Below are 17,054 nucleotides of genomic sequence, written 5' to 3'. Positions count from 1 at the left end.
ATCAACCAAACTGAGCACTGGGCTGGTTATCTTTTTATGACGTTGAGAGAGATTAAAGATTTGCAAATGTGTCGGCAATTTACAGGGAAGTGAAGATTTGAGATTTCCCGGTTAGTATATCGGAGTAAATATTTGTATGAAACCCTATAATATCTCAGATTCCCTGAAGAATAACGGGTTTTAAATATCCGTGTCGTCTTTACGCTGCTCTTGATTTGAAAAATAACTGGGAGAAAGTGGGATTTTTCCCTATTAATCTGGATGGATTAACCAAAATAAAGCGGTTAGAGAGATCAATCGGTTTTGATTGAGAAGAGGAATTCTCTCTCTGATTTTCAGTTACACGATCAGAAGAGAAAATCTCTCTAACAAAAGCCAAGAGTTTAAATTATTCCCCCAAGAGAAGTGAAAAAAAGAAACAAAGAAAAAAGAGGCTCGATTAATATTTACATTTAAATTCACGTAATTTTAAACAAAACAATATTTTTCAAGTTTTTTGTTTTTTCCATGAATCTACAAGCCTCTAGCTATTTTCGGCCAAGATTTTTTATTTGTGATACTTGATCTTAATTGGATTTCTTTTGGAGAATGATAATTCTGGTGTGTAAATTCATTTATTTTTTATTTGAGTGTATAGATTTTTATTTTTTATTAAATTTAAATGTATAATTTTTTATTTTATTTTTTCTCTTTCTAATCAAGTGTTTCTATTAGATTTTATAAAATATATATTCATGCAGCCATTAAATTACCACGTTAGCATGTTAAAATGTCAACTGCATCTGCATAAATATTTCACTTTATTTCAAAAGGACTGTACATGATTATTATTATTATTATTATTATTATTATTATTATTTTGTTTGAGTGTGTATTTATTTATGTGAATTGTATTTTATTATGAATAATGATTATTAATTGGTTTTTAATGTATGTATATAGATTAATTATTTGGTTTGAGAAGCTCGAAAAGCAGCAATGATTATCTATAAAGACGTCGATGAGATGAGATATATTGTAGCCAACATCACGCTTAATTTATATCATGGCTGACTTCAAGAGATTGGGAGATTTAGTGTCTTAAAGCAGCATTAGCAGAAAATATAATTGTTTATTGTAGGAATGTTGGTAATGTTATCCCGTCCAAGAGCATCTCAACCTCGTCCACAAGTATCCTAAGTCTAACCACGAGTTATGATGATATTGATCATTCTTAAACCTACATGGATATTACAAACTTGATCTCGAGTTGGATGAGTTAAGGAAATTATTATATATAATCACATATTATTATATGTTATGATTATAAATAGATATATAATTAATTTAATTTTTAATAAAATATTATATAATTTTAATTGTCAATGCATATTTTTTATTTGTGATTGAATATATTATATGTTGCTTATGTAAATTGTATTTTAATAATAGAGAACTTGTTATTTGTGATTGATGACAAAATAGATTACTGTTGGACACCTCCATTAAAAGAATTGTATCTACTATATGTGAAAAATGTGTCAGGGATAGCATTTGCGACTCTATCAATTGTGTTGATTCCTAGGTAGAATAATCTGAAGTGAATCATCTGAATTCTTAACGTGATCCATTTCTTCTTGCTGTTTTTTTATTTTATTTCTCTTGTACATGCCCTTCAAGTTTAATGTTAAAAATTCAGAATTGTATTTGGAAAAAGAAAACGCCAAGCATCAGAATCATCACTTATCTAAACAAGATGTAACCATGAAAGAATCTCTTTTCTACTTCTCATAGAATCGGTAGTATAAGATATCAATTTGTTCGGTGTGTTTATCAAGTAGATTAATAGTGTCTGTAGGGAATTAGAGGAAAGACATGATCTTGTCACTCAGAAGCGGCTTATGAACACACAGTTATTTAGCATTTCCGTGGCACGTACCCTTTGGCGTGAAGAGAATATATATCAATTAGACTCGAACTTGAAAATCTTCTTTCCGCCTTAATCCGTCGACTGCCTGGTTGAATTTGAATCCACGACAGAAAAAGAACGAGGAATAACATGTTGACTGTTCTGATCACTCTTCAATAAATCGAAGACAGCTATATGTTGCTCTTCACGTTAAGAAATAGATGTCTAAAAGTTCGTATTGTAATAAAAGTTCAAGTTAACAAGGCTTGATCGATGATGGTAGAAATAACTAGAGAAAAATGAAGGAAAATTTGGAATCTTTGCCAACTTCATCTGGGCTACAAACATGCATGAACATTTATAGCTGAGAGGGGTCAAATTGAGGATTAGAAGTTGAGGGATCCAATGTCACATGACTTAAAATTCAAGGGGAGGTCGCACTTTTTTAGCCTGGGGCTGATTTGCAGAACATGTTATTCTTTGAGTATGATCTGTACTTTCTCCTACAAAAAGTGGATCCCACCCAATCTTTGGTACATATGCAAGACTGCAACAGCAGGCCACTGGTTACCTGAACCCTAACTCTGCCACCTGCAACTCCCTTCCTGTCTCCTCGGCCATCCAGGAAAAACCATAATCAGCAGAAGCAGCGACACCCCCAAAACAAATAATAATCCACATAGAAATATACAGCCTTTTTTGACGCACAGAGAGAAAGAAGCATAAAAGAAATCCATGGAGCCCAGCAACCTCAACGAAGAACAAGACCAGAACTCGTGGGCCCTTAATGCCTGGACCCTTCTCTCCAAACTCCGTGACCAATCTCCACTCATACAGTGCATCACCAATTTTGTTTCAATGGACCTGATGGCCAACACTCTCTTATCTGCTGGTGCATCACCAGCCATGATCCACTCAATAGAAGAAATTCAAGACTTCACTCCCCATATCCACGCGCTTTGTATTAACGTGGGCACGCTCTCTCCTGCCTGGTTACCGGCCATGAGGGAAGCTGCTCTGGTAGCTAATAAAGCAGGGAAGCCTTGGATTCTTGACCCTGTTGCTGCCGGAGCTTCTCGTTTCCGGTTGAAGGCTTGTTTGGAGCTTGTGGGGTTGAATCCCAGTGTTATTAGAGGAAATGGGTCCGAGATTATTGCTCTTTCTAAGGCTTCTTTAGGAGCCACTAAGGTATTGGATATTTCCTTACAGGTGAATTTATAAAAGACCAATTCAATTCAGCACCATTGTGAAAATTGCAAAACTTGAATTGCCTTGCTTGAAATTGTTTTTCCTTGGATGAATACAACATGGGAGTCTTCAATTTTGTGTCAATTTCTTTTGCGTTTTTATGTTAATTTCAACTTCATGATTGAGTTTCATTTTCAAGGGTGTAGATAGCTCTCATGAGTCAATGGATGCAATGGAAGCAGCAAAGTCCTTGGCTCAGTCAAGTGGGGCCATAGTTGCTGTCTCAGGTGCTGTTGATATCATTACAGATGGCCACCGGGTTGTTGGTGCTCATAATGGAGTCTCCATGATGCAAAAGATCACAGCAACAGGATGTGCTGTCACTGCCCTTATTGCTGCATTCATTGCTGTCGATCCAATGCATGCTTTGGAAGCCACAGCTTCAGCATTGTCCATATTTGGCATTGCTGGGGAGATGGGAATGGACATGGCCAAAGGTCCTGCTTCATTGAGAATGCACCTGATCGATTCCCTGTATAATCTTGATCAAGCTGCTGTATCTTCTCGCTTAAAGGTTACCAGTCTATGATGACACTGGTGGAGCGCTATAAAGATGGTATGTCAAAGAATAAAACAATCTATTTGAGATTTTGAGCTGTATTAGTGCTCATAGATTAGTGATACAATAACTGACCGACCTTTACAACTTTAACCGCAATAAATGTTTTCTATCAGGCAATGATCTGGTAACTGATCATTCACAGTTTTTTAGAAAAATGAGCTGCTGTCATCTTGTGTGGATTCTGAATTGCTGCCTGGGATGGTTTGTCCTCCTTCCATCCCTCGTGGGAAAGGGATGCTGTCATCCTTGTCTGCTACAATTGTTCATAAAGAACTTATCAAATTCATGGAGAACATACGCTGATTTGGTACTTCTTAGTGTGAAATCTGGCATATTACCATTACTCTTTTCTAAGGCGTTCATTCAGTAAAGAAATTTCCCTTTTTATTGTTGTCATCTCAAACACGAGCTTGGTGTTTCAGAAAAGCTTGAATTTTGTAAGCTTTTTCTTTAGATTTGTACCTCTAGTTACCGGGTCGGACTCAGATGTCTCTGTTGAGCACATACTAAAGTGCGTCATTACTGTTGGTTTATGTTCTTGTTTACTTTCTCTTTCCTTTTTTGCAATTTGTTTGGCTTTTCTGGTGATATACGGATTTGAAGTATGAAATCTTTTATATTCATAGGGAAAATCAACAATATTTTCATATTCAACATTTCAGTTGCATTGTCTAATACATCTGACAGTATGAGTGTATTAACCAAGAGAAACCACAAACCATGACCACATAAATTTTCACGCCAACAAACCAACATTTAATCCAATTAACTTGTATTCTTAGTATTTCAAATGGACAGCGATCCTCAGTAATGTTTCTGCACCATCCGTGACTGCTTGACCTGATGGGATAAGTCCTCGTACTTCAGCAAACCCAATAGCATTCTTAAACTTGCCCGTTCCTCCAGTCACCGACAAACGTGACATTGCGCTACCAATCCTGTATATGCCATAAAAGTTTAGGCTATCACCAAATTCTCCCCCTTCAAACATGGCTGTAAATGCCATCATCTGTGTGCTCCCATCTGCAGAACTAGCCACATAAACTCCTTGAGCTTTTCCCAGTTGTTGTGACCCTAACTCGGGGCTGTTGGTCAAAGTGTCATCGATGACAGTGATCGTTCCAAAGCCTAGTCCCAATCCGTCTGGTCCAATTTGGGTTTGGATCTGGCCATTTGTGTTCTGACCATTAGGATGTCCTGCAAAAGTCGTACCAGCCAAGCCAGTTCCTAGTGGAATGCCATTGAGACCATTAACTGTTGGAAGGGCACCATTGGAATTGGGGATGGCTACTGCACCTTTTGGAGGAACGAATCCTACTGGCCTTGCAAAGGGTACTTGGCCACTATATATGTTCCCTAGCAAACCAGTGATTGGCCTTGCTGTAGGGTTACTGCCCCCTAGAATGTCATGCATGTACAGCTCAAGAACAGGCTCTCCTCCAGCTGGTACTGGTTCGATGGCAGCCACATATATTGCTGTGTGTAGGGCAGCAATTAGCACTGCAATGAAAAAATATGGAGATGATATCTTGAACATCTTGTGATTTTTGTATATGAGATTCCTGGAAGTCTGTCAGATGTGGTAGATGGAGGACCTTGAAGGAGTATGCAACTGGTTTGTAGTTCTTGATGTTTAAATAGAAGGTTATGAAAAAACTGAGATAATAGCTGTGAGGCTTCAGAGATGTTGAAGTAGTTGGAGTGTGTTAGTTGTGGCCTTATGGGAAGTGGAAGTCATTCTGTTTTGGGTATATCTTCATTTTCTTTAGAAATATATCTAATACTCAGAAGTGGAGTCCGTACACAATAAGTTCTTCAACATTATGGATCACCAACAAAATCAACCGGTCAAATTACACCCATTTGAAATCATTAGTCTTTTCCCCTGGACTGATTTAGTTATAGGTAGATAAAGGTGACAAGTAGTTGGTGTTTTGCGAGTTTGTCCTAACTCTGAACTCTCTCCCTTTCAAGGCTCTCATTTAAGGGAAACCATACTGGCTGGCCTTCTATGCTAGTTTGGACCGTGTTTTTGCCAAAGATGAAAAAATTTGCTGCCCTGTTCCCAGATAACATCATGATATTTTAGTGTTTGTTTATATTGTCTGCAACTCTTGGCATTCATTTCAACTGCAACTGTATAGTGCTCTGTGAATTCTTTTCTGCATTGATCAAAATATTTTGCGAATTATGAGATTACCGAATCCTGTCGATAGGAAAGCTAAACTGTAAATTTGCAACCTATCTCTCTGAAAAATTCCATGCCCATGTTCGACTGTAAAATAGAATCTTCCCACACAATCTACGGTCCGCATTCAAAACTCTATGAGCCATTATCAGGTATTGTCTAACATGTTTGCATAAGATACAATCTTTGGAATTATGAGGTGCTGCCTTTTTAGAGTTTTCTGTCATGCTTCACTGTTTACATTGTGGAGTCGGTGCAAATAGGTGATAATTGTTCTGTTGATCCCTACTAAGATTAGATCTGGAGCGGGTGGTTGTTGAGAAATTTGCTCAAAACACGAGAGAAAAATATTATTATCTTGCAATTGTTATAGCTAACATTCCATTTCAGTGCTGTAATCTGTTTGTTTTAAAGCTCTTTTTCCTCCTGGGGCAATGTTGTAGAGTGATAAAAGGTATGAAAATAAGAGTTGATGAACCTTAGAATATTTGAATGGCTTGTCTCCAATTTTAACTGGCATGTTGGAAGGGAAGTTGATGAGCCTTAAAATTCTTGATCCAAATATAAAAATCTTATGGCATATGTTCTTTTTTATTTGGATTGTGCTGTGAATATTTGTTTTAGCTTTTCTCTTCCTTCAAAATTCATTTGGCAGAAATTCTTTATTAGTTGGATCGCACAAGAACATTTTTTTTTTCAGCTTTATTTTTTCTTTAAAATTCTTCCGGCACAGGTTTCCTCGTTAGCTGGATGTTTCATGAATATTCTTTAAATACAAATGGCATTCAGGGAGTAGTTGAAAAGCACTGTTATATGGGGATCCACCGGAGATCACATAATCAGAACCTTTCCAGATTGTGATGTTCTCCATTACCACTCCATCTCTATATGCTCACCAGCTAACTGACTGCTCAATAATCTGTCATGTTACTTCGAGCATGTGGCAAAAGCTGACAAAACCAAGACCTTTGGGGGCTTAGCTTGGATAGCGAGTGAGCATGCTCTTCCACTTTCAAATATTATCATCCAGAATTCGAATCTTAGAAATGGCTGCAAAGAATTTTATTTTATTTTATTTTATTTTTTGTGAAAGTATCAATTAGATGTGGGTAATAGGATAGGTTGCTTAAAACCCAATTTTTCAATGGAAGTGGAGCTTAATCTCACTGTTGGGGAAGAAAAAAAGGTCATTTGTTAGTATAATTAGAAGGTCAAATGTGAAATGGTCCAGGCAATTGACAATTTTAGCTGTCTCTACACAGTTCATCCTTAATCAACAAACATGAAGCCTGCATACGCTGACTCGGATTTCTTGCAGATTTCCATGCATACAATATTCAATGCCCGATTTGACTTTTGAGTCCTTGAGTTCCCAAAGACACGCACGAGATGAGGGAATGCTTATTGCGGGAAAGGAAATCAGGGTTAACTAGATGCAAAAAATGGTACATGATCCATTGATTTTGTGGTTTTTCGCGTTCTTTGGGTTTTGAGCTTAGGGCGCCATGAATCTGCCTATAAATAAATGATGAGAGAATAACAAGATAAACCTAAGTGCAAGGGAGATATGCTACAGTTTCAACTGCTGAACGAGATCACGGCAAGGCTACATTAACAACAGTCTGTCTAACTGAATCTTCATGATCCATGACTTTGGTCTGTCTTACAGTTGGGGAAATCAACTTCCATACTGCACAAGACAGAAAAAAGAACCAGGAAAAACAGAGATTATTCGGGGGGGAAATTATGATTCAAGACCTCTAAAGTTATGGTTCCATTCATGTGGGAACTTGGAAAATTTTAGAGTAGGACTCGACCGAGGGAATGATAAATTTCCATCACATAATCAATCTGAAGGAAAAACACCGGTGGATAGATTCACTTACTGTATATTGTTGCTGCAAACCACTCATTCACGATTTTCACCCATGTACTTGCCCAGCCAACATCAATGCTCCACCTTGAACGGTTAAAGTGATTTAGGTAAGAAATTCAGTTCATAAAAAATAATGTGATGACTGGAGGAGTTCAGAAATCTAGTTCCCTTACTTTCTTGCTGAGTTGTTGAGGTTCCAACTGATGAATAACATTCCGAAGTACATGGCCCCGAAAGCAAATACAAGGTGGAAAAACCCATAGTCATAAGAGATATCATCATCCTCTTGAACATTATCATTGCGGAACTGAAGAACATGTGAAGAGCAAACTATCTCTTGTCAAAATGACAGACACCAGAAGTAATTGTCAACCCCTTGCAGTCATAGCGCAGCATTATTTCATGTTATAGTTTTGCTCATGTACTGGTAAATTGCTAAGAAACTAACGAGGATAGGAATTGGTAAATGTTTTTTGATCCATCTCAACCAAATCAATTACTTTTACAGTGTGATTGGGGATTCACTGACTTGAAATGGAATTGAATGATCTAACTTTGCAGTGCTAACTTCAACAGAGGAAAGCAATTCACCTGAAATGATTGTGAATCAATTCCTGTGGAAAATGTGGCCATAACAATGGCACCAATTGCGAACAGGAAACTCTGGAAGAAAACAAAATAACACAAACATAAGTGGATCGAAAAATGGATACAAATAGCTAGGAGGACACAGGATCTTGAGATGCTGATGCAACAAATCAAAGATATGCAGTACAACACCAACAAAGATAGTAGTGCAAGTTATACATGCATGGTGCGTCTATATCTCTTAAAGAATAGATAAAGAATCAGTTATGAGTTTTCAAAGAATGATAATTGTCATACTCCAATCTAATTTAATTCAGGCCGGTGGTGCAATGTCTGCCCCGTCGTATTTTATGCATGCAAATGCAAATTTAAATGGTCTTGTTTACAGTTTGCACGTGAGCTTTTGTCTTCTGATAGAATTGACTGCAAGAGAACTTTGATTTTGAGGGAGGAGGCTGTATCACTATGATTATAGTGATGCTGAAAATGCCCAGACCAACATGTAAAGTTTCTACCACTATGCTATGGAGCGAAGAGGCCAAGACCCTCCTTTTACATATCTCCCTTTTTAGTGATACTAAATGACAAGGAGGTTATATTTAGTTGCCATGCTTAACAAATGATGCCTCAGTGGTGTCCATGATTATCAAGTTAATAGTTGGAGTTGGAACTATTATTTGCAAGTCCACAAAAACAGAGCTGCAGAATCAAGCAACATCAAGTAAAAGCCAAAACATGATTTAGCACAACTGTTCTGGAAACACCGAACAAGAGATATTGAAGAGAAAGCAGAGATATTGTTTGGTCTTACAAGTATGGTGGTCCAGTCACTATTTCCATTTACTTTTTGTTTGTTGCAATAGTCACTGGCGGGTTCACTGTAAAGCCAACGAGGTAATTGCAGAAATTAGTATCATGTTGCTGGAGAAAATCTTCAAGTTTTGAGTCAGTTAAAAACGTCAGAATTTCGAGTGTGAAAAGAAAAGCAACTAATTAAGATTTTTGAAGGCAAGATGTTTTGAGATTTAAAGGTAAGAACTTCAATCCGTTCCTTTATGGAACAACATTGGTGCCAATATCCTACCTTCTTATGGCAGACCAACAGAGGAAGACAAGGTATGAAGCCATAATCCCAGAAGACAAAAGGCCTCTATTGACCTGTACAAAATGAATCAGCAGATTTTCATATGTAAAACCTGAGCAGAAGACAACTTCTTGACCAGATTCCTGGTACAACACCAAGTCAAATAAAAAGAGAAGCTTATGTATCACAAAAAAAATTGCAGATTAGTAATTCTATAGCTATGATAGAAAACATTCCAAAGCACACGTATTCCAAATCTGAAGTATGTACTCCTTGATGTGAGTTCATTTGTAAAAGTGAGGATTGTTAAACAGATTAAACTAGCTGCCCCTCAATTATCTTTAACAAAGAATAAGAGTCGCAGCTTCTGGTGTCAGAAACGCTGCAGGAATGGAACATTTTATCCCGCAATACCTGGGGGAACTTGTCCGTACTTAGCAATGTAGATTTCTAATGTGCTTGCACCCATTAAATTTCTTAGCTTGGCCAATCCCAAGTGATGGATAAAGGAGATATCAGATTTTTTTTCTTTTTTTTTTCCTGATCGGACAAATTTGAACATCAATTGACTGTCCCTTTGACCATAACGAGGTTTTTGCACCTCAATCAGTTTTATCTCATATAACAGTTTGGAAAGTTTAAGATGTTGAGTAGTTTACACTGACACTCTTAATCAATGGGTGGACCTCGGTCAAACTTTATCTCATACAACAGTTTGGAAAATTTAAGAAGTTGGGTAGTTTACACTGGCACTCCTAATCAATGGGTGGTTTCTCATATCATCCATCTCTTAGTGGCAGACATGTTAGATTAATTCAAAGAACAGATAAGGTTACTTGATCATGGAAACTCGTATCTTTAAAATGATTACCCTGTGTCCAACGCATATAAATGTGCAGTCAGATAAAAGGACATACCTTTGAGTGTAAGGACATAGCCATCATCACTATAAGAAGAATGGCAGTCCATGAAATGAAGAATATGTTTAGGGAACATTCAACTTTCCGTCCATAGAAAGCGTACATCACCACAATTCCACAAACAGAAGCAAGATAGAAAATTGTTGACATGAACAATCCAAGGGAGCAACTGCCAAAAGACATTATCACAGAATTCTCATTTGCTTACATAAAAATGGGAACAAAGTTTCACGGTACCATGAAACATGAGAAAAAAATTCAAGTTCTGCATTACACATGCTTTAGGTCATAAGAAACTGAGAATCAGAAAACTGGGATTCGTTCAACTTATCCAGCCCATTAGCCATTGTTCAACTTTCAGGGTGTAAATCCAACACCCCACCTCCCTGTCTTTTAGATTCTTTTGCTCTGATACCATAAATCCCAATCGGGATTGGGGCATCCAGCAGCATTCCAATTCTAGATTCATGCTGTAGTCAAAATCCTTAAAAGGTCGATTGTAGATTTTTGTTTCCAAACCATAAAGGCATTTGTAGTGAATGAGAAACATATACCTTTGCTTCTCTTGTTCATCAGGCATCCAGTAATTATTCCACCAGGTGATGAACTCAATTACGCTTACAAGTTGAAGAACAAGAAAAATTCTGCAGCACAACAACAAAACACCAATTATTACTTGTAATGCGCATTCCAGGTAACAAATTAAAAGTAGTTTTAGCAATCCCAGTGGTAATTTAAATATAGAACCGGATGGCTCATCGGTTTGAAATAAAATATTCCCCTTACAGAAATCAAGACCTCGTATGTCCACAACAAGAAAATCAGCAAGTTCTTGTTAGCCGGCCACAAATTCAGATTTTTACTTTTGTTATTAGCAGGGAAAGGATGGATTGTTCTAGAGACAAGACAAACTAAAAGAAGCGGTACTTGTCTGTCTTAAATGGTACCACATTGTTTATTGTTAGTGAATGATGTGTAAAACTGGAAATTGTCATAGGATGAAATTCTATTTCTTGAGATTAGATTGAAGAAAAGATCAGAAGATTACCCAGCACCAACTCTAGCAAATTCTCCTGTAAGAAATAGCAATGAGCTTGTTAAACAATATTACATTTCCTGATGCTAAGCAAGTTGACAATATACGGAGGCAGTTCAAAATTTGTAAAGGAAGAGACAAAAATTCAGCTGCAGCACTATCCCAGCTGACAGAGATTAAAGGGGAAACTTCTTATAAGCAAGTTAGCTTTATTATCAATCATCTGATACAGTTTTAAACGTAAAATTTGCACAGAGTGGGCCTAAAATTTCAAGACTCAGAGAACTTTCTCTAGTTAGACATACCATATATTTGAATGTATTTTGAATGGAGGAAGAATGGTACTGCCATTGATACAATCAATAGAACAAGCTTCACTGCCCACCATCCTGAATGCCAACTACTGCGAGCTTCGTATAATTTTCTTGTTTTTATAGTGGTGAAAAACATAACAGAGAAAAATATCTGAGTTTGATGTCAAGGATGCTACATGAAAAATATAGAAACACCAGAATAGATATCAAAAATAGAAGACGGACTGTTTCTGTCTTTGTAGCTACCTGCATGTCCATTCCCATAAACATTGCATAAGAGATCTAAGAAGCAACATAAAGATTAAACTGTGCAAGGAAGGGTAAGGAAAGAAAGGCAAAATCTTCCTCCTAAATGAGGAGAAATAAAAAAAAATCTAAGTTTAGCCAACATTTCTGCATTATAGAACCAAGTAGCAATATTCTGGCAATTAAGCAATGATATATAATGATGTAAGGCATCGAACATGTGAGAATTCAGAACAATTAAAGTCATTGTTCTGTTAAAACAAAGATACAAAGCATCCTAAACTCACACGAAGAACGCCCAATGTATGACAGCAATCTTGTCCGTCAATTCCACAAGCTTTTATATCTGCAAAAGATATTAACAAGTAAAATAAAGATTCAAGTAATATTTCTTTCATTTCAGCACAGGTTCTGCAACAAATTCACATCTGCGGCAGAAGCCCAAAAACAAATTTATAGAAAAATACATGAAAATACCTTTAACTTGGACTTAATTTTGAGTAATAATGAAGTTAAACTAAGAATCAAAGAGCTAAAAGCTGCAATAGGTAATATAAAATATGGAGCACGGTGACAGCAGAATGCAGTATCTTATAAATGGCAGTAATCACTGGATATAATTCATGAAAGCATTGCTTTCATATATGCTAATTTTCTCTTTACATTAACTGATCCAGGGATGCATACTACATTCCTAAAGCTAACATGTGATAATTTTTGTTATCACGTAATCCTCCGAATATTCAAGTAAACTGAGAATGCAGCCTCAAAGTAACTAGTACCAAAAGAGAAACGGCAACCATAGGCCTTCGCCAGAAATCTTAACGGGGGAAACTATACAATGCTACTAGTCATTTGAAAGACATTATCAAAAGATTCAAGCTAGTGTGGACACTGACATAATATTATAGATACCAATTGAAGTGATAATATCAATGAATAAATGATGTATCGCAACTTTTGCATGATTTATGGCAATCTCAGGGACCAAAAATGATTCATTTAGAAGTAAAAGAATGCTACAAGTCATGGAAAGGGAAGATGATTGACTCACTATAGAAATGAGATAGAACCCTTTGCCCATAATCGCGAAAAAACCAAGCTTTAAGATTTATGATCAAGAAGATGATGCCGTATATATAACGAGCTTGCAGGGTCTTTTTCTTTTCTCTTGAATAATCAATCCTCTTTTGCTCTAATGGACTATTCACTCCCCCCTGGGGAACCCCGGAATTGCTTGGTCTTATATTCACTGCCCCTGCTTCAGCTGGTCTAGCATACGGGTCCATTCTGCAATTTCAAGTAATACAGTGTACAAGTTGATTAATTAATTCATCACGGGTGACTTTCAACACTTTCGATGCTAACATTGTTATGTTGCATCCAGATGAAACTAAAAACAAAGAGGAAATCCCAAGTTTCATTTTAAAAAAAAAAATAAACAAAATCAAGATTTCTTTGCGAATTCGACAAATTTCCTGCTTAAAAGACCTGGTATTCCACTAATATTGCACAAACAACCCAGAATGGCAGCTGAAGGTTTTAAAGATCCCTTGAAAAAAATGCAATTAAACTGGTACTAGAGAAGTACTGAAATGTATTACTTTGGAGCACTCAAACTCAAAGCTAGGACCTTGCTCCAACAGTGAGCCATATCAAAGCGACGCTATATATTCTATAGTAATACAATTAAATTTTGAATTGTGGATGGGAAATGGCTGATAACTTGATGTATTGATTGTGTTTTCTAGCTGACAACTAACTTATGCACAGAACCATGGAAACCAAAATGCAGGTACATAACACTGGAAAGTAATGAACTCGAAGAAAATTGAGATTCGGAAAACTTAGCAGATATACAGAAGTTGGCTTGTGAGCAACCCAGTAAATGATTAAGCAATGCTGGCCAGTAATAATGTGAGGAAAGAGAGCACAAACTAAGTGAGAATTCTGACATTCTGAAAAAAATCTAACCTTCCTTGGCACGGAGAATGCAGTTTGGGGTTCGTTGTTCATCGGCAGAACAAAAGTCACTGAAGCAGTTCCTCCTTCACTTCTTATACAAACTTACAAAAGGGAAAAAGGAAAAAAAGAAACATCTCCATAAGTCACTACTCTTCAGAAAAGTCCGTGTATTGGTTCACTTTTTATCTGCAAGAAAACCCAAAATTAACAGGTTTCTTGGGCTCATAGCCGTTGGATATTTGAACAGTTTGCCTGTGTCCATTTTCACGATGATGTCATGAGAGCCCCTAATCAAACATTATAGAAAGAATATTTATTTAATCACATGCATAGCATTGCACATTTGTTACATGGATTTCTCTTCAATATTTAAGGATAATTTACTCTATGTGATCATCTTTTTCCTTCTTGTCCTTTTTTGACTTTTCGAGGTTTGAAGAATCTTCAATGTCACTTTAACCTCAAGTAGTGTCCATACAGCTAAGAAGCGAGAAGAAACCTTGAAGAAACAAGGGCATGCATGTTAGGAAAATTGGAAAGAAACAACTAAGAAGGAGGGGCGACCTTTTTTTAATGATTTGGATGAAACTGAAAACTTACTTTTCACAGGGATTAATTCCTTGAAGAAAGGAGGTCACTGCTCGACAGACGTTACGTATAAGAAAGTCTCATAGTACCCAACGTAACAGAGACTTTCACCGGTTAATTGCAAGCTCACGTTAACGGGTGGCGTCCGGTTTCTTTTACCATCCCTACAAGTAAATCTCTCCTGTTATTATGATATTAGCCGATGTATTATGGAGGGTTAACTCAAGAAAATACCGGATTCCGTTCAAATTGGAAATAAGACGTAGATAATACGAAACCGACTACACAGGAACAAGACATTCGAGATTGTTTGAAAGAAACTTGAGGTCATTGACAAACAAGACATGGCCAAGGAAACTATGGCCCATCTCTGACAAAAAAATTTAAACGTCCCTCTCAGTCTAGCTAGCTCCAGCCGCGTGCCTTCTGGAGGGTCAGGGGAGGGGGCATTTAATACGCGCTTGTACGACTTCCGCGTACCGTTAAGGCTGGTGACACGGTGCTCGAAGCTATAAATGTTTCTTCAGCAGTGTTCGGCGTCGTAAGTATTAATCGTTTTTCAAATTATTTTTTATTTATAAATAATTTAAAAATCAGGTTTCTTCAAAATCACAATGTAACCACAAAAACATTGCCAAAAACACAAAAGAGGTGCTTTTAACCCACGAGAAAACTCCTTCTTGGGTGCGAGGAAATGAGATATAAATAATAACAGTGAAAGAAAGAAATTATAGACTTGCAGGGTTTCGTCAAGAGGAAGGTAGCTAGGTGAAAGATGACAAACCTCCTCAGATTCTTTAGCTTAGTGCTTGATTTGTTGTAGTCATGATCACAGATCGATCAGTGGACTCAAAAATAATTATTTGATTCTCTCTTTCTTTTTTTGCCCTACACTAGTTACTATTAAAATAACATGAAATTTCTCATTGTGATCATGTTCTTAAGTTTCATTTTTCTCTGCATCTCAACTCCCCCAGTGAATTTTATATATATATATATTGGTTTCGTACAAAGAAAGGTGGAGCCTATAATCGTTGAATGTCCTATTTTCCAGGTGATTATATATTATAATTTAGTATGACTTGGTAAAACTTGTAGAGGATGGAATGTGGGGAGATGTGGTTCGGAATAGATTGGCAAGAAGAGAGGAGAATGCTCTGATTAGCTTCTATTCTATCGAGTGGGTGAGAAGAACCTTCGCTCAAAAACAGAAACATGGGCTCCTGTTAGCAAAAATGCCCCCACGCAGGATCGAACTACGGACCTTCAGTTTACAAGACTGACGCTCTACCACTGAGCTATAGGGGCAATTCGAAATCCTTCTGGAGAAAAATAAATAAATAATATTTAACAACGAAGTTTCCTCCTTGCTTTAATAGGAACACCTTCTGTAGAGGAATGCACGAACAGCGGGAGCAGATGGGAAAAGGCCTTTGATTTTTCTATTTTTATACTTTTTTTTTTGTAGGAAAAGAAAGAAAAACTGCATTTGTAGAACACCGCTTGATATTTCTATTTTTATATGGAAAAATGATATTTGAAAAAATAATTAACGGATTCACGTTAATTAGAGGATCGAAGTCATTAAAGGACTCACTAATCTGACATCTTCGTCGTCGCTATTTTTATAGGTCTGGTGCTGCTTCAATGCTCAACATCTACTCCCGTTTAATCTGTATTTCTCCCCTAATCATCATGATTTGGTTCTATAAGAAGTTTCCTTATAAAAAAAATATTGAAAATGTCCTGGAAGTTCCGAGAAGAAGGGGGGGAAAAAACCTGCTGGGAACAGTGAAACCTGCACCATTTTTAGTTGGATTCGAATAGAGTCCTCTTGTGTTCCTTAAAACATGGCCTGTTAAGTGTGTCGGATCTTGGACTTTGAATTGGAATCAATAGCAAGGATTTTCATGTCATTTTCTTCATTTTAAAATTGAACTTACGTCGTTTTAGTTATTTATTTATTTAATGAATCTCAAACTAGATTGAAAAATATAGAAGATCCAGACTTATTTTCATTGCTTACTATGAGTCCGTTTGGCTAAGAGTTTGTGGCTGCGTTTAGCATGCAACAGTGACAACATAGTGTTTAGTTAAAAAATGAGCCGTGATTTTTATACGTGAGCCCTACCATTATCTGCATTAAAAACACGATTTTGCTGAAGCAGAATTTACATGCTTTTTGTCGCGTTTTTCCTCTCTGCACCATGCTTTTGCACATCACGCAATTTAATTGGCATGAACAGTGCAGCATGCTGCACTGTTGAAGCTAATTAATTTACATGGAGAGTGCAGCATGATGCATTGTTCGGGTTAATAGTGTAGCGTGCTGTATTATTTTGGTCGAATCGGTTTCGGTCCAAAACTTAAAATATATTAAAACAGGTTCGATCCAGTAAAATAAAAATTATTTTTTATTATTTTAATTGTATTTTATTCGAAAAATTAGTATTTAATATTATTCAATAAAACTACATAAATTAGACAAAGATCGCTTGATGACGTAGCATTTGCAGAATTGTAGATATTTTAATGGAATAATAAAAAATAT

The 17,054-nt window shown here is 36.7% G+C and overlaps 3 protein-coding genes and 1 non-coding gene across 15 annotated transcripts; 1 reads left to right on the top strand and 3 right to left on the bottom strand.

The window, feature by feature from the left end:
* The first annotated feature begins 2,418 nt into the window (after positions 1-2,418).
* LOC118054524 (hydroxyethylthiazole kinase) lies at positions 2,419-4,231 on the top strand. 2 transcript variants are annotated; one of them, XM_073408256.1, is made up of 3 exons: positions 2,419-3,076; positions 3,276-3,692; positions 3,849-4,231. In XM_073408256.1, exons 1-2 carry the CDS (start codon positions 2,624-2,626, stop codon positions 3,663-3,665), a joined length of 843 nt encoding a protein of 280 aa, XP_073264357.1. In that variant the 5' UTR covers positions 2,419-2,623; the 3' UTR covers positions 3,666-3,692; positions 3,849-4,231. The 2 variants fall into 2 exon arrangements, with proteins under 2 accessions (XP_073264357.1, XP_034922047.1); XM_035066156.2 differs by having other exon boundaries at positions 2,420-3,076; positions 3,812-4,231.
* A 162-nt stretch (positions 4,232-4,393) lies between these two features.
* LOC118054523 (dirigent protein 16) lies at positions 4,394-5,954 on the bottom strand. Its single transcript, XM_035066155.2, has one exon. It carries the CDS (start codon positions 5,233-5,235, stop codon positions 4,477-4,479), a length of 759 nt encoding a protein of 252 aa, XP_034922046.1. The 5' UTR covers positions 5,236-5,954; the 3' UTR covers positions 4,394-4,476.
* A 1,362-nt stretch (positions 5,955-7,316) lies between these two features.
* On the bottom strand, positions 7,317-14,802 carry LOC118054522 (uncharacterized). 11 transcript variants are annotated; one of them, XM_073408250.1, is made up of 15 exons: positions 14,516-14,802; positions 14,300-14,414; positions 13,925-14,202; positions 13,005-13,240; positions 12,220-12,296; positions 11,696-11,855; positions 11,403-11,427; positions 10,909-10,998; positions 10,352-10,523; positions 9,435-9,508; positions 9,162-9,228; positions 8,354-8,425; positions 7,936-8,069; positions 7,773-7,846; positions 7,317-7,576 (listed from the first exon to the last, which is right to left on the bottom strand). In XM_073408250.1, exons 4-15 carry the CDS (start codon positions 13,237-13,239, stop codon positions 7,482-7,484), a joined length of 1,275 nt encoding a protein of 424 aa, XP_073264351.1. In that variant the 5' UTR covers position 13,240; positions 13,925-14,202; positions 14,300-14,414; positions 14,516-14,802; the 3' UTR covers positions 7,317-7,481. The 11 variants fall into 11 exon arrangements, with proteins under 11 accessions (XP_073264351.1, XP_073264352.1, XP_073264354.1 ...); XM_073408251.1 differs by having other exon boundaries at positions 13,925-14,101; XM_073408253.1 differs by having other exon boundaries at positions 13,925-14,016.
* A 937-nt stretch (positions 14,803-15,739) lies between these two features.
* TRNAT-UGU (transfer RNA threonine (anticodon UGU)) lies at positions 15,740-15,811 on the bottom strand. The gene has a single exon. It is a non-coding gene; the product is annotated as a tRNA-Thr (tRNA).
* Between the last annotated feature and the right edge of the window lie 1,243 nt (positions 15,812-17,054).

The sequence above is a fragment of the Populus alba genome, chromosome 3 (assembly GCF_005239225.2).
Source record: "Populus alba chromosome 3, ASM523922v2, whole genome shotgun sequence".
Classification (NCBI taxonomy): Eukaryota; Viridiplantae; Streptophyta; class Magnoliopsida; order Malpighiales; family Salicaceae; genus Populus; species Populus alba.
Note: the sequence above shows the minus strand (reverse complement) of the source record. Positions and strands in the feature narration are given on the sequence as shown.